Source organism: Drosophila busckii, chromosome X, assembly GCF_011750605.1.
Source record: "Drosophila busckii strain San Diego stock center, stock number 13000-0081.31 chromosome X, ASM1175060v1, whole genome shotgun sequence".
Classification (NCBI taxonomy): Eukaryota; Metazoa; Arthropoda; class Insecta; order Diptera; family Drosophilidae; genus Drosophila; species Drosophila busckii.
In genome coordinates this window covers 8046657-8071371 of record NC_046608.1, presented here as the reverse complement: position 1 = coordinate 8071371, position 24715 = coordinate 8046657, and the positions used below count along the sequence as shown (strand labels likewise).

Here is a 24715-nt window from a genome sequence, read left to right as displayed (position 1 = left end):
ATCTGTGTATTATATTTAAGCAAATTAACAGGCTTAGAAAGCTTAACAGCAAGCTTAGTTAAAATTGGAAGCAGCACATCTACTTGTAACTCTTGCCCACGCGACCACCACGCTGACCGCCGCCGCGTCCGCCTCCACCCGTAGCTCCAGCTTCACTTCCGCCCGCACCACGCACGACGCTCTTAAACTTGCGCGAGTTCATGGCGCGTTTGCTGCAAAGGTCAACATGGAATTATAATTGAAATTGATTGAATCAACTGCAGCTTGGACTCACCGTTTGTTAAGCGTATTGCGTGTGAGCGGTATGTAGGCATAGGGATCCAGTTTGCCGCGCTGCTTCATGTCGCCCTTGGCTTTTTTCGTGCTGTACTCGCTGCCAGCGACACGGCTGACGCCGCCGCTGGACTTGACGGACATGGCATCGCTCGCACCGGCGGGCAGTGAACGATGTATGCCCTTGCGTGTGCTTGTGCCACTCTTGCCGGAGCGCATGCTCAACGCATCGGTGGCCTTGCGTTTGCGCTTGAGGTTGGACGCTTGCTGCAGCTCTTCCTCATCACTCGAGTCGTCCTCCATGCCTCGCTTGGCTTTGCCGCCATCCGCCTCATGACCACTGTCAGCAGAGGAGTCCTCGCTACTGGAGTCGTCGTCATCCTCATCGTTGCCCTGACCACGCAGCGCCTTGTCGCTTATAATGAGACGACCATCGTCGGCTGTTTTGAAGCCACCATTGGGCAACTGTGGCTTGGACTTGGCCGGCTTGCCGCTGGACGCAGCAGCAGCAGAAGCTGCAGTGCCGCTAGCTATAAATATAAAAAGTTAATCCTGAGCTGCACTCTGATGTCGTCGGCTGCACTCACTCAACACGTTTCCAATGGAGCGCACATCGGCCAGATCAACTATGTCATCGGCATCCTCGCGTATGTAAGTGCTGCGTGCCTGCTTTGCCTTGATCTTGGACTTGACAGCGCGCGTCTTGCCCGCACCATCCTCCGTGTCCATATCCTCTGGCAGATCCGAGTCCGAGTCCGAGTCGGCCAAAATGTCATCAATGCTGTGAGGTGAACAAATTAATTAGAGAAAAGTGGGTAACAGCTTTGATGCACGTACGTATAGCTCTTCTGCTCGACTCCATTGACCAGCTCCTCGTCGGAACTATCAGCCTGCGCATCCTCGCTTTGCTTCTTGCGCGTATCGCGACGCATCTGCTTGCGTATCTTTTTGAGCCGACGATGGGTGACCTCATCATCGCCAGGCACAAAGCGCGCCAGCTCATCGGTGCTGAAGCGTTTGCAGAGCTTCTTCAGGAAGTAGCCAATCTGTATGCGGCAATAGCGCTTGGTGTCCTTGGTCATGGCCGACAGCGCGCGCATCTGCAAGCAAATGCCGAGAAGTTAGTTTCGAAAACATGCTAATAACTAATGGGGAGCTTACTATAGTCTCTAGATGATTGGCCACCAGCGGTATGGGCATCACCTTGATGAATGTAATGAGAAAAGCGACGGCAGCCTCAGCCTGATGGCGTGACTTCTGCACCAGAAAGACGGACACTTGCTGCAGCACAAACTCCAGTGTGCTGACGGTCAGATGTTGGCCCTGTTGCTGGAGCAGCGCACGGAACGCCAGGATGGTGTTGGTGCTGAGCGTTTCATCGCCCGAGAAGCCGGCGGTGAGAATATCCACAAACTCGTTGATTTTGCCCGCCTCCTGATACAGCGTGGCTATCAGCTTGATGAGCTGCTCGGCAATGGGCTCCTTGCGAGTGGAGAACTCTCTATAGTTGAGCACAGCCTCGGGTATGGCCTTCATGACCAGCTGATCGTTATAGGTCAGATTGCTGCGGCAGTCCAGCAGCGACTTCAAGCAGCTGCACAAATGAGACAGAGATAGCAGACAGAGAGTTAAGCTACGAAGAGAGCAAGCGAGAGCGAGAGCGGGAGAGTGAACTTACTGCAGACGGGCAGCCTGGCAAACATTGCAGGTGGTGGTGAAGGCTTCGAGTAAGATTTGCTGCAACGAAATGCTGTTCTTGCGTGTAAACTTCTGGCACGAGGGCAGCTCCAGGGTCATCAGCTCACGCAACAATCTAAAAGTAAAGCATTAGCATCAATGGAAATGTAAATGGATATGGATATGAGTGAGAGCTAGATGGTCTGTTGGCTTACTCGTATGTCTTGCGCTGCTGCTTCTTCAGCTTCTGCTCATCCTTGGCCACCAGCTTGGACTTGCTGTTGCGCAGCACGGGCGCCATATATGTCTCAAAGTAAGCCTCAATGCCGCGACACTTCTGGACGCGCACAATGGCCGCATTGATGTCGAAGTAGGCATCGTACTCAAAGCTCGCCACAGCGCTGGCCGCGAGCAGACCTTGAGCGGTCTCGAAGAGCTGCGCCTGCACCTCGGCGGGCGCACGTGCTATGTACAGACGGATGACCTCCAAGGCGCGCTTGCGCTGCTCCGCCTCATAGCTGCCACTGGGCTTTTGCACATAGATATTGAAGAGGCGTGGCAGAAAGTTGCGCGCATATTGGGCAATGGCCGCATGACACTCGGCGCTTTGGTTGTCATCGAGCAGCTCCATGAGACCATCGTAGATGGGTGCGCGGAACTCGGGATTGTCTTGCAGTGCATTGCCCAGTGTGGGCGCCAGCTTACTCAAATACTGCGGATCACGTGGCTGGCGACAAAAGCCGGGGAACAAGCCCCATATCTGACAGCAGAGCAGCTCATAGACATGAGCCTTGCTGGTATTCTTTTGTACGCCCTCCGCAGCAAAGTGACGCCACTTGGACTGACTGTCCAGCGCCAGCGGCACTAGCTGCTCCATGAAGAATTGCAGGCTGGCGCCCGTGGCACCTTCACGCATCAGCGGCAGCAGCCAGGAGCGCTCCAAGCTGACAGCGCCGCTGGAATCGCTCAGCGGTATGGCCTTCAGCAGCAGCTCAGGGCCCAGTGCTTTGATGGCGCTTATGAGCGTGTGCTCAATCTGCAGACGCAGTGAACCTTGGCTGTCATAGCGTTTGCCTATGGTGGAGAGCGAAGCACTCAGCTCAGCGCTGTATGAAAGAAAAGAAAGCATTTTAAAATTTTATTTCGATGGAGGTGGCGTCAGTGCTGCTTACCCAAAGTGCTTGCCACAGACCTCGAAGACAATGGAGAATATGAGTATGACATATTTGGAGATTTCGCCAAAGGGCGCATTGAGCACCTTGTGCAGCGCAAGTATAATCCTAGCCACCGACTGACGATGCTGATCCGCCTGCTCCTTGGTAGCGCAGGCAGGTGCTACGCAATCCTGCAGCAGCTCCTTGATGCAGTTGGAGACGCCCACGACCAACTCGTTGCGGTCCGACATCCACAGATCTGTCGTGCAGATCTCGAAGAGTCGCGGCAGCGCTTGCATGCAGAGATCCAACTGCAGATTGGCCAAGTGTACATAGCCCTCCTTGAGCACAGTGATCCAGGCGAGTGTCTGACGCACATCGCTGCGATCTGGACGATACTCGTGTATGGCCGCCAGCAGCTTGGCGCACAGCGAGGCATTCAAATTGGGGCTTCGTGTAAGGAAGAGTGCATGCAACGCCTGCAGGCAATTGGTGCGCACTAGTACATTGGCCGCCGTCATAATGGAGAGCAGATGCTCGGAGACACTGCGTATGTCCTCAGTGCGAAAGCCGGGCAGCGTATCCTTGAGCAGCGCCAGCGTATGCAGCACTGTGGTCTGTGCATTGGCCAACACCTCGGGCTTGAACTGCGCCAAGCAGAACTTGGTCACACGACTACTGGCCGGATGATTCTTCACCTTGGGTGGCTGCTCCTCGCCCTGCTCATCATCGTCTGCTGGCGGTGTGGGCAGCATAAAGCAGCTGCCATGTATTATGGACACCACGGCGTGCTGGGCCGCCTTGCGTATCTTAGGTCTGGAGTGAATGCTGAACGCCAGCAGCGCATCAAAGTACTGAAAAGTGGAGCTGTACGTCCATGTGGCGTACTCCTGTGCACGCAGCAGCACCGACAAGCAGCCAATCAACTGAAAAAGCAAAACGCAAACAGCAACAGGTGAGCAACATATTTTGCTATAGCAACTTAAAGGCGAACTCACATAACGTATTACTGACTGACTGCTGGACTCCATGAAGCGTTGCAGCAGCTGCTGCAGTGTGGCCGCTGTTTGGGCAAAGCGTTTACGCAGCACAGGCGCTGGAACTGACTTGATGCCCATGGAGAGCAAAGCAACGCCAGCAATAATATCGCGCTCCTCACTGGCTGCCTCAATTTGACTTATCAAGAGCAGGAAATACTCGGTAGAGCTTTCAGAGCCGCCACGTTCACGTATAATTTCAGTCAGTGCACTCAGAATGGCCAACATTTCCTTGTGCAGATCGGAGGAAGCACGAAAGCCGGTGAGCAGCTTCTTGAAACTCATGTTACTGCAGCTGCTGTAGTTGGACGCAAATGTCTGAAATGTCTTGTAGGTGCCGGTCTGTGTACCCGTGCCGGACATGCCGTCATCATCATCTAGTGTAAAGGACTTCAAGCTGCCAGCCACGTCGTTAATGGTTGTCGTTTCCGAATTATAAGCTTGGCGCTGTTCATGCTTATGCACCGCCTCCATGGTAAGTCCATTGGCGGGGCTGCTTGCTGCCGCTGCAAATATTGCATTATAATTACAGTTACAACTGATTGAGACTTAACACAACACTTACCCAGATTCAAATTTGGCTGAAAGAAACGAGATTTTGCTTTCAGGCGATGCTTCATCTGATCAGGATTCGACACGGCCGACTGGCCCTTGCTCCAGTTTTTGCCCTTGCCATGGCGCTTCAATTTAGATCGAAATTTACCCATTACCAGCCGTTGTCAGCACGATTTAAATTGTAATATGTGAAACTTCAAACACGTGCAACAGCAGAATTTATTTTGTATTATTTGATTTCGATAAATATGCTGGATGACAGTGCGCTGCCCAAAGCCATATGCATGTGTGCGAAAAGTGCAGCATGAGAACAGCTGAGCGATATCGATAGATGAGTGCCAGCTCTAAAATGAAAACAAATAAAGCTCGTGCAATAATTTTTGACTCAGCAGCTAGTATAGTATTATTAACAAACAGAGCTGTGGACACAAGGCACGCCGCACTGCAAGCACAAGCATAAGCACGATGAGCCAGACGCTGCTCGGCCACAGTTGTCTATAAAGGCAGCGGATTGACGGACGGATGGCCGGACGAGCAGCATAGCAAACGTCAACAAAACAACAATTGTCACAATAGAACATGAATTAGGAATTAATTAAAAAGGCAAATGTAACAAACTGAAGTACTTCAAATACGTACTACGTACATAAATAAATGTTAAACGCAACCCAGCAAGCGATGCCCACCTCTTATTGCAAATGAGCAGCAGTAATGAGTTGCCTGCGTATAATTCAAGGCAGAAGCAACAATAACAATATTAACAACAACGACAACGTCAACGGGAACAGTAATAGCAAGCAAACAAACAAAATAAAAATAAGCGCTGAGGGCGAAAGGCAGCTGCTACGAAAGCGACAGCGGCGACGACAACGCAGCCGGTGAGAATCAGAAGCCCAAAAGCAAAATAAAAGAAAGTAAGCTTCAAGTGAAATTAGGCCAACATTTGCAGCAGCGCCAACAGCGTTGAAGGCAAAAGCAACCAGAACGAGAAAAACAACAACAATAAGAACACTTAAAAAGGGATCAGCTTTAAAATGGAATTTCTGACAAATTTCATCAACAATCAACAGAGTCTGTTGTGTAAGTATTGGATCATATCCAAAGTCTTGTAACTGCACATGTAATGCATCTAACAATAACTGTATTATCTGTTTATATCTGTTTATCATACGCACACACACAAACACACACACAAAACACACAGCAAGTTACATCGATTTGGACTATTCACTATGGCTATATCGCTTTCTAACGCCACTGATTGTTACTTTCCTGCTGCCGCTGGTGTTTGTAGCCCTCATCTACATATCATTCTTAGTGCTCTTCATCTACAAGCTGCACAGGTAAGCTCAAACTGCTTACGCCAACAATGTTATAGTATAATATACATATGTATATAGAGCATTGTGCAAATCGGCTGCCATTGCACTCTTGCCATTGAACTCGAACTGTCAAAATGTCCATCGTCTGCATAAATATAATTCCATCCAACTGTTTGTCTGTCTGTCTGTCTGTCTGGCTGTTGAATGTGCATTTGGGTAAGCACTTGTACCTTCCTTATGGTTGCGGCTTCAACTCTGTGGAAATCAAGTGCCACTCCGAGTTTGCTGACTTAGCATTATTCATTTACTTTGTTTTCTAACTCTCTAGTCAGGGGGTACCTACCACTTAGAAAATGTAATATCGGTAAAACAAAACCGGTTACAAGTGGCAATTAGAAAACAACTTAAAAGAGCGAGACTAGAGCTGAAGCTAATTATACTAACTATTTATCGTTCGATCTATTGCATCTGTAAAACTCATTGCGTTACGCCGTAGTAAGGCCATTGCGCATATTTCGCAAGTGCGTCATGTCTCTGCCTCTGCCGGCTCTGCTATGATAAGTGCCTCAAATCGCAATACAACACGTCATAATTGTCGATTCTCTACTCTATATACATATATATATATAGCATAGTGCGTCTTATTGTGGCTTATTATTGTTTGATAACAAAGCTACAAGTTAGAGCAAGCTATCAGTACAAAATATATATCGTGTAGAAAACAGAAATTTTGATAGCAATTGCATGAGCGTTGCAATTTTATATTTAAAAACCTTCTTTATATGATTTATCACATGCGCACCCATTTATCAAATATTTGTTCGATATGCTATGACGCCCATTTTGTCCATTTGGGAGAGCAAACTTCTGTTTGAACTTCTTATCAGCGCCTTGACAGGGGGTCAATAATACCCCCAGGTGCAGATGCTGATGCTAAAATCAACATCTCACACAGCTATCGAGACCACACGTAGCTTCTTTTATTTGTATGTGTGTGTTGTTCTTGTTGCCATAAGTTGTGTTGTGCATTGATTTATTGAGTCTCTGATATGCAAGCGCGTCGTCGTCGTCGTTGTCGTTTTATGCTGATAACACCTGAGCCGATGCTAATGATGATGATGCTGCTGCTGCTGCTGCTGCTGTTGCAATGAAAACTAAATTTAAACACATAATTATCAATTTGGCAATTAATTAGCGACACTGCGTTCGCGTTCTGAGCTTACTATTCCATTGAGATTTACTGCAGTCTATATAGTATAGAATATATATGTGGCCTGGCAACCACTGATAGCGACAATAGTTTAATGCTTTACTTATGTGAAAGTCCCTTTAACCTTTTTGCTTTTATCATTCATCTTCAGGCAGGTCATTATGCGCGCTGTACAGACGAATCGGAACTTTTGGCGCGTGGGACGCAAGATTGTGGCCGCCATTTGGGATGCACATGCGCGCATCTATCATGGCTACGAGGTGATTGGCATGGACAATGTGCCGCAGGAGGGACCAGCGTTAATCGTCTACTATCATGGCGCCATACCCATCGACATGTACTATCTGAACTCACGCATGCTGCTGCAACGCGAGCGACTCATCTATACGATAGGCGATCGCTTTCTGTTCAAGCTGCCTGGCTGGGGCACCATTTCGGAGGCGTTCCACGTCAGTCCGGGCACGGTGCAGTCATGCGTCAGCATTTTGCGTGATGGCAATCTGTTGGCCATCTCACCCGGCGGCGTCTATGAGGCGCAGTTCGGCGATCATTATTATGAGCTGCTGTGGCGCAATCGTGTCGGCTTCGCCAAGGTCGCCCAGGAGGCCAAGGTGCCTATAATACCTTGCTTTACGCAAAATCTACGCGAGGGCTTTCGCCAGGTGGGCATCTTTCGCACGTTCTTCATGCGTCTCTACAACAAGGTGCGCATACCAGTGTACCCCATCTATGGCGGCTTTCCAGTCAAGTTTCGCACATACCTGGGCGCGCCCATACCTTACGATGAGAGCCTGACGCCGCAGGAGCTACAAATCAAAGTGAGTAGCCCATATTTGAGTGGAAACTGATTCGCAACTAATTCGTTTTCGCTAGGTGGCCACGGCCATAGAGGATCTGATCAATAAGCATCAGCGTCTGCCTGGCAGCATATTGCTGGCGCTACTGGATCGACTGCCTGCCTGCCTGCGACGCCAGCGCAACAGCTCTGTGACTGCGTCCAGCTCCAGCTCCAGTTCCAGCGCCAAAAGCAAATCGGAATAGCACTGTAGCTGTAATCGTAGCAATAATTGTAAGCCTAATTGTAGTTATAGGCATAGCTGTAGCTATAAGCATTATTGTAACTTCAAGATCCAAAACTCTCCAATTGTTAATAACTGTGTTAGAGCACTCAACATACACTGAACGAGCTCAAGAAATAATTGCCTAAACGAATGCGCCGTCATAAGACTTTGTTCCATGTACTTCTTCATCTAACTTTATACTTAATGCTTACATCTAATACTTCCGTATACACTATATGTACAAGTGCAATGATTCGCCTTATATCATACATACGATATGCTCCTCATATTGGGTGCTAACATGTGTCTAGCATACATAGCCTTAAGTTCAATATCGAACAATTCAAACAATCTAGCATTTTTATACAATTCTATTATTATTTTTAATCTCTCTTTTTTTTTATAATTTTTATCATTTTATGTCTGCATGAATGTGTGAATTTGTATAACCTTAATGCCTTGGTTTAATCGGATATATATGTTTTAATTACTCACAACTTATATATAAATATATAGTTATATATATATATATCTACATATATATATATATGTAAATGACAACAAATTAGGTTTAAGCCCTTAGTTAAATATTTGAGTTATATTCAAAATGTTAAAATAATAAAATTTAATTTAAAAGAAAAGCAACTGAATTAATTTTTAATGAAGTTTAGTGAAGCGGAGAGCCAGGTAAGGTAGGTAAGTATGTTCTCATTTACAGATATCAGTCAGCATGTAGCAATATATCTTTTTGTCATAACTTGTTCAAAGTTCAACCGATTTTCGAACGACACACTGTTTTATGGTCGTATTGTTGCTATCATTACATTTCGTGTCTCAAAGCCAAAAATACAAAACAATTAAATTAAAAATATAAATAAATCAATCAATTACTTTGGGACACTTGGACTAAAAGTTAGCTAGGACGCAAACAGCACAAGGGCAGTTGGTTGTTGTCACGACTAGCAGCTAGCTGCTGTTTCCAAAAATCATCTGCATACTTTAAGGGGCTCCGAAGTACAAGCAATCCTCTGGAGAAAAATGACATATCTCGGCAGGAACAGGTCGCATTTTCAAAATTGTTGGTTTGCGATACTCACATGATGAAACTCTATCGATCTGCATTAAACAAATATGGGGTCATCTAAATATCCGTTAACTTCAAATTTTTTAGCTCCTGGTCGCAATGAAAGTTGCAAAAATCACAAATAGCTTCTTTTCTCAGAAACTACAAGGACAATCTCAACGTGCTTTTGCAGGCTGATAGTGCTTTCAAATATGAATCATTTGACACTAACTTCGTCCTGATCCTGGCAAGGATTCGGTAGATATAGCCTATTTTCTGTACATAGAAAATGCTGTTTTTCTCAGCTCCTGTAAGGACTTTTGTCCTTTGAGTGGTATATTCCGAATGCTTTTGTCGGGCACTACTTGCATAACAAAGGACATCCTGGTAGTCCCTGTAGTTTCCGAGAAATGGAGCACTTTTTATTTTTGGGCCAATTTTTGCGACCCACCCCTTGATTATTTTTAAAAATTTTTGTTTGTGCAATTTTGAATATTCTGGTATGCCATTCGATAGAATTGATGCCAAGGAGCACAAAAATGCATGTCCTTTTCTTATTGGAAGGATAACGGCGGAACTGAAGCAAAAAAACGACTGTTTTGCAATGACATTTGGCCATACAAAAATGTAAACAAAAAAAGACTTAAGCAACAAACTTACTACATGTGGTGCAATCCCGCATATCCTGGTAGGGCAATCGATTGATTGAATGTCCAGAAGCAAGCAAATGCATGTCGTTTTTGAATTGGAAGGATATCTTAGGAGCAGGAGATTAAAAACGATTCTTGGCCATAATGATTTTTAATAAATGTTTGGATTTTATTTTATGTATTATATATATGCACATGCATTTTATATAAATCGTAACATAATGTATTACATAGTATATATGTATATTTATATTCAGATGCAATTATTGCATCTGAGCCGAACCAGGGGTGTGTCTACAAATCGAATGCAGCAATAATTTTTGCAAACTTCTTTTGTTGTTTGTTTTTTTTTTTTTTATAAAAAGTATATATGCATATCAAAAAAAAGTTATTAATATTAATAATAATAATAATAATCAAGAATGCCGAACATTATAAAGGGTTGGATGCTGAAGGGGGGAGCGTTGGTGAGGTGAAGTGAGGGTGAGGGATGGGGCAGGGCAGGCAGGCATATGTACAGGTTGTGTGTGTGTTGTGGGTTAGCGTGGGGAGGGGGCGGCAATAAAAACAAGCCAAGACGAATACAAAGTTAAAAACAAAGAGAGAGAGAGAGAATCGAATTTAGACAGACTGCGTCTTGCCGGCAGCGACGTGATTGGTGGGGCGATGTAGACGCAGTGAGGAGCGGCATGGCAACGTGAATTGATATTTGTTGGCGGAGAGCAGCGTGTAGCGCTGCTGCGGCGTATAATCCCAGAGAGCGCGCTCGATAACCTGCAGGGCGCTGGCGCTGAGCACATCCGCCGTATATTGCGTGGGTGCGCCCGGGCACTGGGATATGGCTGCCAGAAAGAAAGAAAGAGAGAGAGAGAGAGTGAGTGAGTGAGTGAGTGGTGGAGTGATGTGCTGCACTTACTCTGCGCAACTGGTGCCTTGTATAGCGATTCAGCGGTCATGCCACAAGTGTCCAAGGCGACAATGCTGACGCCATACGGCTGCAGCTCCTTGCGCAGCTCCTCGGCGCACTTCTCCACAGCGACACGCGAGGCATTGAACGCGACGAGGCCATCGCCGCCCATGCTGGCGCCAGCGCTGCTGCCGCCCAAGTATAGCAAGCGGCCACGCGTCGGACGCAGCAGACCCACAAACGCCTTGGCCACGCGCAATGTGCCCAGTATGTTGGTCTTCAGCATCTGCTCCCACTGCTGCACGTCCTGGGACTCGACGCGGCCGCGATAGACGCTGCCGCTGGTGTTGATCACCGCCGCAATGCCGCGCTCATTGGCATTCAGATGGGCGCCCATGGCAATGGTCGCCTCCCTTAGCACATCCTCGCGTGTGACGTCCAGGCGCATGGGTATGATGGTGCCGCTGATGGGCTCCTCGCTATACTCGCGTATCTTCATCCAGCCGCACAGCAGCTTGGCCGGCAGCGAGTCGCGCGCCTCTTTCATGCCCGCAAAGACGCGGCAGCCCTTGTTGGCCAAATAGGTGCAGAGCTGCAGTCCCAGCGCCGTGTCCGCACTGGTCACCAGCACCACGCGGCTCGCCGGCTGCTGCTCCGCACTCTCCGCGTGACTCTCCTCACGCACCTTGCATATCAGATAGATGAGCAGCGCGCCGGCGATCGAGAAGAGCGCCAGCAGCTGGAAGGCCAACACCAACATGGTCATTGGCTCCATTATGTCATCGCTGCGAATTGAAAGCAAAACAAACAACAATTATTCATATGCTTAAAATATTTTGAAACAAACAAAGTTTCGGAGTCCGAAAATTCAAAACTTATACAGTCGGCAATAAATAAAAAAAAGTATAAATATCGTAATATGAATTTGCAGCTGCAGCTGCATAAAATATTCTTTTATATTTATGCATTTTGATTGTTTATTTGTTTATATGCATTTATTTGCGCTCCCAATTCGGTTTTGATGACAATTATCGAATGTGCATGTTATCGAGCATCAATTGAACTGCCATCCTTGTTTTCGAAATCGATTTCAAAAAAGATTTACGCACCGCATGTGACAAGCAATAACCAAAGTATTGTGCACAATTGCAAAAGCTTAAAATTTAACAGCGATCAATTAAATATTTGCATTAGTTTGTGCCACAAAGTGCCTCAAAATGCGTTGCGTTTGCTGCAAATGCGGAACTCTGCGCCCGGCGCCACAATCAAAGTAGTCAATCATTGCCTCTGGTTGCCTGCAGGAGCCGCCAATGAAATGCATTCACTGCAATGTGGGACGCCAGCGGCATGCACCTGCTCCGGCGGCGATGCATGTGTTTGTTTACTCGAAGATTTGGCCACCGTTTCCGCAAGATGGAACTGAAACTTCGCAACCACCGGATAGGATAGCAATGAATGAGGTTAGATCGTTGGCGGATATTGTAGCTGAACAGGTGGAGAAGGAGGAAGAGGACGAAGATGAGCTGCAAATGGCGCAGCAAATCCAAAAAGCTGACACACACAATTTGTTTAAATGATATACGCAGTTAACTAATTAACTAACTTTTAACTTTGCTTAGAGTTATGTATTTGGTTTGAATAAAATCATGTGCCTGTTCAAATATTTGAACTACTTGTAAACTGAATTCGCTCTGCCAAACATTTAAGCCATAAACATTTTAGCTTGAATAAAAATTAGATATGCAAGTTGCTGACAAGTTCCACAGTGTATAAAATATAATAGAATTAATCTATTTACGTTGCTTGTTTGCCAGTTCACAATGTAATTGTTATTAATGCTTTGGCAGTAATTAGCCAGTGCGCACTGTAGTTCTTTATAGAGAAATTAAAGCAGCACTGCTACGTTGTTTATACGGCGAGTAAACGGCTTTAAATTAGCTTCAATTAATTGAACTTCGAACTCTGACAAATGAGCGTGAGAGAGCGAGCGAGAGCGCATGAGCACGCATTGCTTTCTCTGTTTGGCCTACAGTCGAGCTTATCAGCATTCAATTGCGCAATTGCGCTGGCGTAGGCGGATGTATCCGCTGCTATCGCCGATCGACCAAACATATATATGTATATATATATATGTATGTGCATGTTTGCGTTTGTATTTGTGGCGCTACAAATATGGCCAAAAGCATTTCCGCATGTCATCAACGGTGCGTTGCACTCGCTCTAAAAATTCCAATTGAAAACACAAACACAGCCAAGCAGCAAGCACCCTAAAAAGAAAGTTGCAACTGCAACAGACAAGCACTTGCCACTGGCTGTGGCAGCCACAAGAGCCAGACTTAGAATAAGCGTAGCCAGCTTGGACGCTGGGCCTGCGGCAAAAGTTAAACATGGACAACTTTTACTTTGGCAGCTCTGGGCAGAGGCTACTTCAACTTCTGCTGCTGCTGCTGCTGCTGCGTTTGAGTGAAAACTTGAGCGGCACGTAAACAACACACACACACACATACATACAAGTTATTGCCAAATGCATGTCTGGACACGCACTGCTGGCCACGTGCCCAGACAGACGGACGGACGGACGGACAGACATATATGGTCTGTAGCTTTGGCTCAAGTCTCTTTCGATTTCGAGAGTAGGAGTGCGCTGCTGTTATAATTAGGGGGTGGTGGTTGGTGGGAGGGGGTTCAGCCAACTGCTTAGTAAATTGTTTAAAAAATGCGCAACAATTAAGCGAATTATATGTGAAGTAAATAAGCAACAGCAAAAAAAAAAAAACAAAAAATGAGCTCATAAAGAAAAGATTAAAATGGCAGTCGCATAGTTTGTTTTTAGTTTTTTAATTGTAGCACATAACACACACACACATGGACACACGCACACACTCTAAGCACTTTTAATTAAAGTGAAATGCGCCGCATAAGATACAAGATACATTTGTATCTGCGCAATTTGACGCGTTGCTGCAAAATAAATATGCCACACCCCACTCCACCCCGCCCATTGCATGTAGCGCAGTTAGTTGCAGTGCCGTAGCGCGCAGCTTTTGTCCATCAGCAGCGATTACTGTTCTAAATTCTTGGCCAAACGCTTTGACATAACTTGTTCGCCATTGTGCAACAACTCGTGGCAAGTGGCAAGCAACTTGTTGCATCAACCGATTCTAATGTCATTCTGCTTAAGCAATTGCTGACCAACTGGCGTTCCAACATTTTTAATTGACAATTGGCCATGCACATTCATTAATCAATTACTAACATACATTGAACTTGTTTGTCTGTCTGTCCGACTGTCCGTCCGTGTGTGTGTCAGTAATGATCAATCAGCAATTAATGCTTGTAATGGGCCACGTCGCTTTAATTACTTCGTCTCTCTTGCTTCTCTCTCTCTAGCGCTGCTATTTAAATTGATTAAATGTTTGCCAAGCTTAAATTAATTAACTTCAAATAGTTGGTTTGCTCTCTATTTTTGTAGCTGTTGCTATAAACAGTTAAACTATCTTTTACTTTGCCTATACAATAGTTTTAATTGTATGCTAAATAAATATTGTAAACGTGGCTTAAATCTTAGCTGCGTTTGTTTTTGAACAGCTTTGTTCATTGTCTAGCAAATCATAGAAAACAGAGACAGACATACAGACAGAGTTACAGTTAAGCTCTTAGCTCTTAAATTCGACAAACAGCAATTAACGCCTTTTGACCAGAATGTTGAGTAAACTGACTGCGAGCCAAGTCCATAGCTCTAGACTAATGAAAGCTGCAGCTGTTCAAAATATAATAAAATTGTACAAAATTGTAGTAACTCAATCCCCGCTTAATTACAGCCCAGCTACGTCCATGTGTCCAACTATGAACAAGCTACGCGTATTGCCAAAATTCCTATACGAAAAGTATCTGCAGCGAATTGAGGGCTTGTCGGCCATATATGTAAGCGTCTCTGTAGCTGTAGCTGTGATTAGCAGCAGGACATTGCCACATAGCCAAGCCATAAAGGGAGGCTGCAGCGCTGCTGTTCAAAAGCTGCCTGCTATGGCTTTACTCAAATGCAAGTCGCTGTCGCTTTAAGCTACTATTATTTTTAATTTTTTTGCATTGTGTCACACACACACACACACACATACTGAGGCCTTATAAAATATGTTAATTGCGACATTTGCCGATTTGCTGTGGCTATTTCAGCTGCTGACAGCCGCAGCAATTGTTGCAGTCGCTGCTGCTTATTGTTTTTGCCTTTGTTATTGTTTTTAGCATTCAATGCAAGATGTCAGGCCTTGTCGCGCAGTCAAAAGGCATCTCAGTATGCAAAGGTTTATCATATTGCGCATACGCCATGTCTAACACACAAACGAATTGTTAATAATTTGTGATTTGTGTAAGACAAGCGTTTAATTAACATTTTGATGAAGCAATTTATTGCTAGTTTAAGTCTCATTATAAAGCCTGATTGATGATCAGCCAGCGCCTGTTGCAAATCGAAATTAAAATTGAAATTGAAAATGAAACTAAAATTGAACTGGACGGACGGACAACAAACGTGTTGAACAAGTATTCAATCTCCACTTGCTCTGACCCATATGCAAAAAGAGTTTATTGTTTATTTTGTTTTTGCAATTTCTTTTGCACACAAACAGAGTTTCGCTTTTTAAGCTTCTGTGCGCAAAAAATTCCATTGAATTATGTTGTAAATAGCGCACAAATGTTTGCTAAATGCTAAAGCTACAGCCAGCCATGATGTGGAAAGTGTAAACTCAACACTCCGCGTCTGCCACATGCAACCAGCAGGCGGCACACAAAACAAAATATAGACTTGGCAAGTCTTGTTTAATTTTTTTTCTGTTTGTATCTAGCATGAAAATTGGCTAATTGCCATAATTAAAGAATCGGCTACGTTCAGTCCAAACTCAACTCAGGCAGCAGTCCAATTAATTTGTAACTTGCATTTCATGCATCAATGAACTCAAGGCATGCACAACGACATTAAATACTCTACACTTTATGCTGTGCTTAGCCAAGTTAAGTCATGCACAATTAGCAGACACTGTGAATCACAAATGATTGTAAATTGAATTACACACTACAGGGTATGCCTCAAGTTACAACCGAAACTGACTGACTGACTGACTAATAATAATAATAATTATGGCAAACAGGTGCCAATGAGTCGCCCCGACAACGTCAAGTGAAGCTTTCAAGCGTTTTTTTGGCTTGGCTTGGCGCTGGCTCTGGCTCTGGCTCTTGTCCAGTCAGGTTTGGCCTCAACACATTTACATATCCACTGTGTGTATGTGTGTATCGCATATTTCAGTGGATTTGTTTTTATAGTATATTAACTTTGCTTTGTGCTTTTGGCATTTTGTTTTGGTTTCATTTTTTTTGTTTTTAAGCTTGGCTCACAAGCGATTTCTTTCTGTTTAACACATTTAAGGCACGCATTGGCATCGAATTGAGTCTTGGGAGTGCTAATTTCGTTTTCGAAGCCCACACACTCCACACCCTGGCCCAGCTACGGCTGCATGCCCCACCTCAATGCATGTTATTTTGGTCAAAACAGCGCTCTGGCCTAAATCGCCAAGATGTTACCATATATACACTTGCCAAAAAGGCAGGCAACAGGTAAGTAAACAATTTCGTATTCGAACTCGAACTCGAATTCGAAGTCGGTGAAAATATTCAAAAGCTGTATGTCTAACGCTCGTTCGTGTAGGAGGTTTGCCCTTTTTTGTTTATTTGTTTGTTATTCGTTTTTGTTGTTAGTCGTTCGCTTGTGTTATGAATTTTAAATAAACGCATTTGGGGGGCTTTGGCTTTGGGGCTGATGGAGAAACTGTTGCTTGCATCGTAGCTCTGGGCACGTTCCAGGGGGTCTCAGGGTCTCTTTCTATGCCAACGTGACCCAACTCCATGGGTGAGATCTATGCCATAATCAATGTATATGCATATTAAATTGCGTACTAAATTAGTTGCTGCTAATCGATATGTTATCGAGCGATCGGGCAACTGTCCAGCCAGTTAACACATTTTCACTGTTGATTTTGGTGAAATGCAATTACTGGCGGAGAGTACATTGTAACGAATATTTCAAGGTGCCGTTGCCGTTGCGGTTGATAATGGTAACGATAATGATAATGATGTTAATAGTAATGACGATGCTGTTTATAGCTTTGCTCACTTGTTGCTTGCAACAACAACAACAACAACAACAACAGCCAAACATAAACACTTGGCTATTTTCTCTCAGGTTCGCTGAACTCTTTAAATCATCAACAACAACGCGCTTTGCTGCTTGCTGCATGCCTCCTCCCTCGCCATAGAGTGAGAGTGTAAAAAAGAGAAAGATAGAGAGAGAGAGAGAGCGAACGCGGGGATCCTAGGCAGTCAGTTTCAATTTCAAGTTCAGCTGCTGTGAAAATTGTCTGTATGTAGAAATAAAAGACATACTCGAGTGGCAAATAAACAAAAAATATTATTAACGCTTTCCTTTGTGTCAACAACAATCGCGGGCACGTCTTGAGATTAGATCATCGCTGGCTGAGGTGAGCTAAGCGCGCGGGCGTTGGCGATGACAGCATATTAAATTCCATACTACAACGGATGACAGCTGCCAGATTACAGCACCCCAAATACGCGCTAGACAGAGCGAGCTGCAAGGCTTAGAATGCGAATGGCAAAAAATGGGTTGAGGTCAATTGAATTGGGAGTGTGGGGAAAATCAACAGCCTGTTATTATGACTGAGACAGCAATAGCGCGAGAGAGCAAAGCTTAGAATGGTGCGAATGGTGAATTAGCGCTGAGGTCAATTGAAGTGGGCGTGGTGAGTGGCTAAGCGTGGGGAACATCAAGAGCATGTAATTATGATTGCAGCTGGAACTAATTTGCTTACACGCAGATCTTCAATTCGAATTGCATTTGCTGCTGGCGTTGCCAATCGGCTTAACATACATATCTTTGTTTATTAACATTGTTTGCTATAATTCAGCTAAATCGCATGTCGCATCATCAACTTCACAGGTAACGCATATGGAATTTTATGAGGTAATACTTATGAGAGCCGACGGCCCTACTATGTGAAAATTCAACTGTTTATGTATTTTTCACACGCTTTGCTTTGCTTTGCTTTGCTCACATTTCTTTTTGGACACACACACTAACATTTTGAAATAAATAAAGCTGTTAAGTTTTCATTTTCATGCATTTTTCTTTGCGCAGCTTATTCGCAGCTTTTTTGCTTGCCACTTGTCATTTGATTGATATTGTTATCGTAACTGCTAAAAAATTTGTTTTTTAATCATTCGCTCAGCTAATCGCCCGCCTATTACCTCAAACTAAGATATTACCTCATTTTCATTTCATTGGCCCTTACGCCTTTCTTATGCTAATCTTGGCCTTTTCGAAGCTGACGGCTTAACATACTTTACGAGCTGCTTTACGATCGCCCCTGTCCGAAGCTCCACTTACAATGCAAATTTATGTGTGTGGTCCCGAATTAAGCTCAGCTTAAGAGCTTAATCTCAATCTTAATCGCTGCGTTATGCATATTCTTTAGCTTCGAATTTCTTTTTCATTATCTGAATTTGAAACTATCTCAACTTGCGGCTATTAACAATTCGTCATATGTCTGTTGTCTGATGTGTGTGTGTGTGCAACATTTGTAATTGCAATTTGTATTTTCTTTGCGTTTTTAATTTGCTGTTCTGTTTCGCTTTTTTTTTTTTTTGGATTTGTATTTTGTTTCTTGCAAATTGCATGGCAAGTGCAGTTGTAAAACTTTACGCTCCATTCAGCATTAAAATTGCTTTGTGCTACTTTCAAGTATTTTTTTTCTTGCTGTTGTTGTTTTGTTTTTGCTGGCATTGTTTTTATTATTTTTGCTTTGCAGCATTTGTATTTCTAAATCGTCAATTGCATTTTAACAATGAGCTAAAATCGTCTTGCTGCCAAGCTCTAGTTTTTACTAAATGTTACTTGGACCTCCATACCATATGTGTATGCTTGGATGCCAGATCTTAACGAGCGTCGTCGTATTTCTTAGAATGTCACGAATGTCACGTTTTTCCTTTTGTTCCATGTTACGTTCGCTTTTCCAATCTATTAAAGCTGCTAATTCAAATGTCAACTGAACTAACTTTTCAAAGCAAATAAACCACACACATGTTAATTTGTTCGTTTTCAAACTAAAGTTCGTCAAGTAAAATGCGAATTTTATCTTTAATCAATTGTATGCCTTAAAAGGAACTCATTCCCATAACTTGGCGCCTTTGCTTCCCTATCTTTAATTATTCCATAGACACGTTTAGCACCTGCGAGCAAAATTAAGACAACAGTCCGACTATGAAACACACTTTGTGTAGAATTTTTTTTAGAAGTAAAGCAGATAAATTAATTGCAGCTGAGTTTCATTTTTAAAATTAAATTAATTATTCAAAGTATTAAAACAGTTGAACTTAACGCAGAAGAAAACTTCAAAGATTATTTCGATATATCCCTAGATTACAACTCATAAATAAATACATCTAATATTGTTAACAATTTGAACATACTCTAGTACACTCTACACTCTTGCATTTGTTAAATGCCGAAATGTTTGCCAAAAGGCATTAAAAACACTTTCAAAAGCATTGCAAATATGCTTAAAGCTAACAAATTGTTATTGTTGCTATTTCGGGCTTTTGTTTAATTTCGTTGCGTACGCCGCAGGAATTTTAACTATGTTTGTATGTATGTATATGTTTTCCTTGTACATTTGATTAATTATTATTATTTTTGTTTTTGTTTTTTTACTGCTTTTGAGGCCGGCAATTCGATTTCCATTTCATTGCGTTCAATAAAAATAAATTATTTGCTGCCCGATTCATATTAATTTATAGTTTATAAAAAAAAAAAAAGTATCAATTGCCGCTGCGCCCGTTGCCAATTCCGATTCCGGGCAGACAGTGGGGCCACTCGAGCGTCCTATTTGGCATGTCTATGTATAGTTGCTGTTGTTTTTATTGTTGCTATATATGTATATTGCCTGCTGTCAATTAAATGGACGTCGTTGCTTGAAATTGAAATTTCACTTTTATTTTGTGGCGTTTGCTTTTGCCTTTAAACTTAGTCAGCACTTGGACATGAGAATGGGATGAATTGCAATATGGCAAATAGGCAAGCAACAACAACAACAACGAAAAGCAGCGCAGCAGCAGCAAAGTGCAGCGCAAGCCAAAGAAGCAGCGAAGCAAGCAAAAGGCTTTATAATTAAAAACTTCGCTTTCACCTACTCAAGTTGTCGAACTTACACACACACACACGTAGAGAGAGAGACTTAAAGCTGTGCATGTGTGTGTGTAACTACGCAATGTTGTTGTTCTTGTTTAATAGCAGGATTATTGCCCAGCAGCCATTGACTGCGCTCGCTCTTACTCTCGCTCTCGCTCTCGCTCTCTTTGTTATGCTCAGCTCAACTATTTAAGTGCCGCTTACTTCGACAGAATCAGCTTGAAAACGACACGCATGTAGATTTTATTTACAGACACACACATATGCAAAGACTAAGCAAAGGCAAGCCCATTTACACACACACATACATATAGACAAGCTTATACACCTGCATAAGTTATCTTGCTTATTTGTAGAGTTTATCTCGCATGTTTGAGCAATGACCTCAACTGTTTTGTTTTTTCATTTATTTTTTTGTGTCATTCGTGCGTGTGGAATTTCTTAGACAGCTTGACTTAAAACTTGAATTGTAAATATTAAATACATATGCATAGACACATAGATATGTATGTACATATGTATTTTTATTTAAAGATCAAAGCAGTATAGTTCAAAAAGCAAGCACATCAAATATATTTTCTTATTCTCTCTTTGCTATGCTTTGCTTTCAAGCTGTTTTCTTTACGATCTATGGCATGCGCTAACACTTTGATTGTTTATTGATCTATTGAAATGGACGAGCATGTGGCCATTCAAAAAAGGCAACAAGCTAAAGCGTAAAAATACTTCTAAGCTTAAACATTTAAAAAATTTAAGCAACAAGCTTTATAAAATATTCGCAGCTAGTAAATAAATACTCGTTCTGACGTCGGAAAAATATTTTAAAAGTCTATTCATTCATTTGCATTTGCATACTATGTTAATGTTTGTGCTTAGCTTTTGTTTAAGAAGCTTATTTATAGCCCAAAAGTTAAGCCATTAATATGGCTCATAAATAAAATGGGCGTGACAGCAGCAGCAGCAGCTAAAGGGAAGCCAGACTTACATATGTACATATATAGCCATATATGCAGTCATATTCATGTCTGGGGCCCAGCGTTTTGCCTCGTTGCCCACAACACACTTGAGATCTAATGATAGTCAAAGAATCAATCGATCGATCGAACTTAACGATCTTTTGTTGTTATGCTTTGAAAGTCAAGCAACCCATTGACATTGACTTCGAAGTCGACTGGGGGCCAATACCAGAGCGTGTAGAGCATTACGGCCATATGCTATAGTAACCCATATATATATATATATATATTTAATAAACGATCTCTTGTTGACTTACCCTTGATAGATTCGCGTGCAGTTGAGATCTGTTGATCAGGTTTGATTCCTTTTTTTGTTGATTTGGCGTCTGGTATAGCGTTAGCGTTGCGTTTATGTTTATATCGCATCAATTTGTCTTAAATTTTATGTAAATAGAAAATAAAATACGTATTTATTTATTCATATGCTGGCTCACTAAGCGGCTTTTATGGCTGCGTCTGCAAGACAGAGCCATAAAAAACTTTTGCATGTATATAACACCAGCATAAACATAAGCAACAGATTTATTATTAAAACAAAAAATGAGAAAAATAATAATTAAACAAATTCAAAACACTTTGATTTGCATTTTGCATCACTAAAACAACAGACAAAAAAAAAAGGAGACAAAAACAAAACGCGATAAGTGAACACACACACTGGGCTACAGTCTTTGGTTATTTATGGGCGCTTGCGGGCAATACAATTTCAGTTGCTGTCTAACAATTTAACGCACTGTGCTTAACATTTTCGGCACTTACGACGAACGACGAGCAACGACCAACTTACGACTCTTTTCGTTTACAACTGACCGCGCGGATTTCACTTGCGTGCGCGCTGAGCTCAAGTCAAAGACTGTCTTCAAGCCGAAGCGCTAACACTAAAGCAGCGCTGCGACTGCAGCATGGCTTTAGTTATGAGCGCGTGAGCGCAATGCGCACGCTCAGCTGCTAAACGTTTTATGCTGTCGTATGGGTGAGCGCAGCTCTTGTAACTCACGCGCTCTTCTCTAAGCTGCGAGCTCGCGCCTAGTGCGTTCGCTCGTTAAGTTCGTGAGCTCGTGCTTGCCGTCGCGACTCGCGACGTCGACGTCGACGGCCCCAATTCCAGAGCTAAAGGCGACAAAATGTCAAATCAACGCCAGCGCTATCCACATGATCCTCGAGTTCGAAATTCGTGTTTCGCTTGTTTGCCTGCCTCTCTTTCTTGTTGTTTTTCGGTTTTCGTTGACGGCAACTGGTTTTACAGTTGTTCGTTCATACACTGCACAAGTAGTTAGCATATGAAAATAGTAGCATACTTTAAATTAAATGTTAAATATTTGCAGGCAGTTTGTGTAGTGTATATAATATTCGTTCTGCTGCTGCGGCTGCTGCAACTCACAATCAGACTTGAATTTTCCTGTTTGTTTGCAAGTTGTTTTTGTGTTTACTCGCTATTCCAGTTTGTACATCCTCAAATCATTCGGCAATTATATTGTTGTTTTTTAGACAAAAAATTTACGCCAAGCTATTAAATCATGGCAAATTCATTGAACTATAATTTAATGCAAATTGAGTTTCCGGTTTGTGGCATGAATGAATGGCCAAACAAATCAAAGGAGCTAAAAGTAAACTAAAGCAATCTCCAGAGCAATGTGGTTAAAGTTGTTCTAATTTGAAAAGCGGTTGCAGCTAATTGCAGCGCAGGCCAACGGTGACGCCCATTTAAGCGGCTTGCCCAGCTCCAGCTTCCAGCTTCCAGCTTCCAGCTTTAGCAGCAGCTGCATGACTGCAATGTGGGCCACAGAACCTGGACTGGCCACAGTGCTTGGAATGCCAGCAATGATGACTGGCAATTTATAGTAGCAAGAGCTATGGACAACATTTGGTCGGTTCGGTTTGCTTGTCATCCGCATATTTAAGACCGCAGCTTTTGCTGCACTTCAATGCGTCAGCGAGAAGCTGAAGAAGAGGAAGAGGCAATAACAAAAGAGGCGAAAACTTTCTGCTGTGCGCTGCGTTTGGAATTGGCCAGGCCAAGAGAGTAACCGATTGTAGCCAGTGCCGAAACCAGTTATAGATCTCTGTCTATGTGTGTGTGGAAAATCTCAACTAACTGCAAGTTGGAAATTTGAAAAACTTTCAATAATGCTGCTGCCTGCGATTGGGAAACGTGAGAAGCGACTCAAATTGGCTTTTTGCTATTGGCTTTGATCAACAATAACAATAACAGCAAAAGCAAAACAAGTTTGTGCGCCAATTGTCAAGCTGCCAGCAGCAGCAGCAAGCTCTGCAAGGATGCACATGCCACAGCTGCAACATCCACAAAACCAGCAGCAGCAGCAGCAGCAACAACCTTTTGTTTAAAAAGGCATGCAAAACAATAATGCCCAGTTGCAATAACAATAAACAATTGAAATCAATTGAAATTCTTGCAATGAATGCTCAATTGCCAAGTAAGCCACTTGGGCAACCAATTGCTGTCACCAGCGTAAGTGGGCTAAGGGAAAATGCTTAGAAAAATGCATTAGAATGCGTTAAAACAACAGCAAATTGTCAATGTAAAGTAAAATGTCTAAAAATGTTGGCATAACTTAATTTTAAAATAAATAATAACTACAAAAAATACTTAAAAATTAAATTACAATTTGCTTAAGAATTTTAGCTAATTATTTGGCTTGATATATGCAAAATTTGAATTACAATTATTATTGTTTGTCAATGATTTCATTTTATATGGCTGTAGACTTAAAAAATAAAACAAGAAACAACTATAAGTTTTTTGATTGCTTTAGCAATTTAAAAGAAACACCTTTGTAGATATTGCAAACTGTTTTCAGTTTTGGAAACAGCAACTCTAAAAATAACTAGGCGTATGCTTTATAAATAGTTGAATTTAAAGTTTTGCTTGTTGAGAGCGACTTTAAGAACAATTGAAGAGCTCTATGGCCGCAAGCGCACTTCACTTAACAATGATATAACATTTAAAAGCAGATCTCAACAATGATGAATCTATCTGTTTGTTCTGCTCTGCTCTGCTCTGTTCTGTTTTGTTCTGTTTTATTTTGTGCGCATCTGCGCTTTGGAATTTCAGCAATGTCAATCCCAAGAATCTTTTGCGTGTGCGTTTGTTTCTGTTTCTGTTTCATTTTTTCTTGCTGTTGCTGATTGCCATTCGCAATTGGAATTCAACTTGCCCACGCATATATTGTTAATGCCATGCTAAAACAACAACAACTAAACAACAACAACAATTCAACAATGTTGCTGCGTATATGAAAATGTCTTTCACTTGGGCAAGTTTGTTGGCATTTTGAAACACGTTTACAGCTTTATTGCAATTAATGTTGTTGTTGTTGTTGTTGTTATTTTTGTTGCTTACATATTTACTGTGTTTTTTTTTTTTGCAAACTGGTTTCGTAACTTATTTTTGCCTTTTTATGGAAATTCATTGCAGAACATAAAGATTCTCTAATAAAAAAAACAACTTAATAAAGAAGAAAAAAAAATGTAGCTTCATAGCTTTTGTTGGCTTGGCTTGGGATTGGATGCAGCTGC

General features: G+C 42.8%; 3 protein-coding genes across 6 annotated transcripts; 1 reads left to right on the top strand and 2 right to left on the bottom strand.

The window, feature by feature from the left end:
* Window positions 1–6: 6 nt before the first annotated feature.
* Window positions 7–4908, bottom strand: LOC108606780 (RRP12-like protein). The gene is made up of 10 exons (XM_017997203.2): window positions 4707–4908; window positions 4103–4647; window positions 3123–4030; window positions 2166–3056; window positions 1952–2086; window positions 1435–1867; window positions 1111–1373; window positions 861–1054; window positions 275–803; window positions 7–212 (listed from the first exon to the last, which is right to left on the bottom strand). Exons 1-10 carry the CDS (start codon window positions 4846–4848, stop codon window positions 80–82), a joined length of 4173 nt encoding a protein of 1390 aa, XP_017852692.1. The 5' UTR covers window positions 4849–4908; the 3' UTR covers window positions 7–79.
* Window positions 4909–4970: 62 nt separating this feature from the next.
* Window positions 4971–8674, top strand: LOC108606781 (transmembrane protein 68). Of its 2 annotated transcripts, XM_017997204.2 has the most exons (4): window positions 4973–5776; window positions 5901–6039; window positions 7380–8046; window positions 8102–8674. In XM_017997204.2, the coding sequence occupies exons 1-4, from the start codon at window positions 5731–5733 to the stop codon at window positions 8267–8269; spliced, it is 1020 nt and encodes a 339-aa protein (XP_017852693.1). In that variant the 5' UTR covers window positions 4973–5730; the 3' UTR covers window positions 8270–8674. The 2 variants fall into 2 exon arrangements, with proteins under 2 accessions (XP_017852694.1, XP_017852693.1); XM_017997205.2 differs by lacking the exon at window positions 5901–6039 and having other exon boundaries at window positions 4971–5776.
* A 1521-nt stretch (window positions 8675–10195) lies between these two features.
* Window positions 10196–22036, bottom strand: LOC108605729 (uncharacterized oxidoreductase SSP0419). 3 transcript variants are annotated; one of them, XM_017995523.2, is made up of 4 exons: window positions 21966–22036; window positions 21436–21552; window positions 10919–11694; window positions 10196–10844 (listed from the first exon to the last, which is right to left on the bottom strand). In XM_017995523.2, exons 3-4 carry the CDS (start codon window positions 11682–11684, stop codon window positions 10624–10626), a joined length of 987 nt encoding a protein of 328 aa, XP_017851012.1. In that variant the 5' UTR covers window positions 11685–11694; window positions 21436–21552; window positions 21966–22036; the 3' UTR covers window positions 10196–10623. The 3 variants fall into 3 exon arrangements, with proteins under 3 accessions (XP_017851012.1, XP_017851011.1, XP_017851013.1); XM_017995522.2 differs by having other exon boundaries at window positions 21938–22024; XM_017995524.2 differs by having other exon boundaries at window positions 21913–21983.
* Between the last annotated feature and the right edge of the window lie 2679 nt (window positions 22037–24715).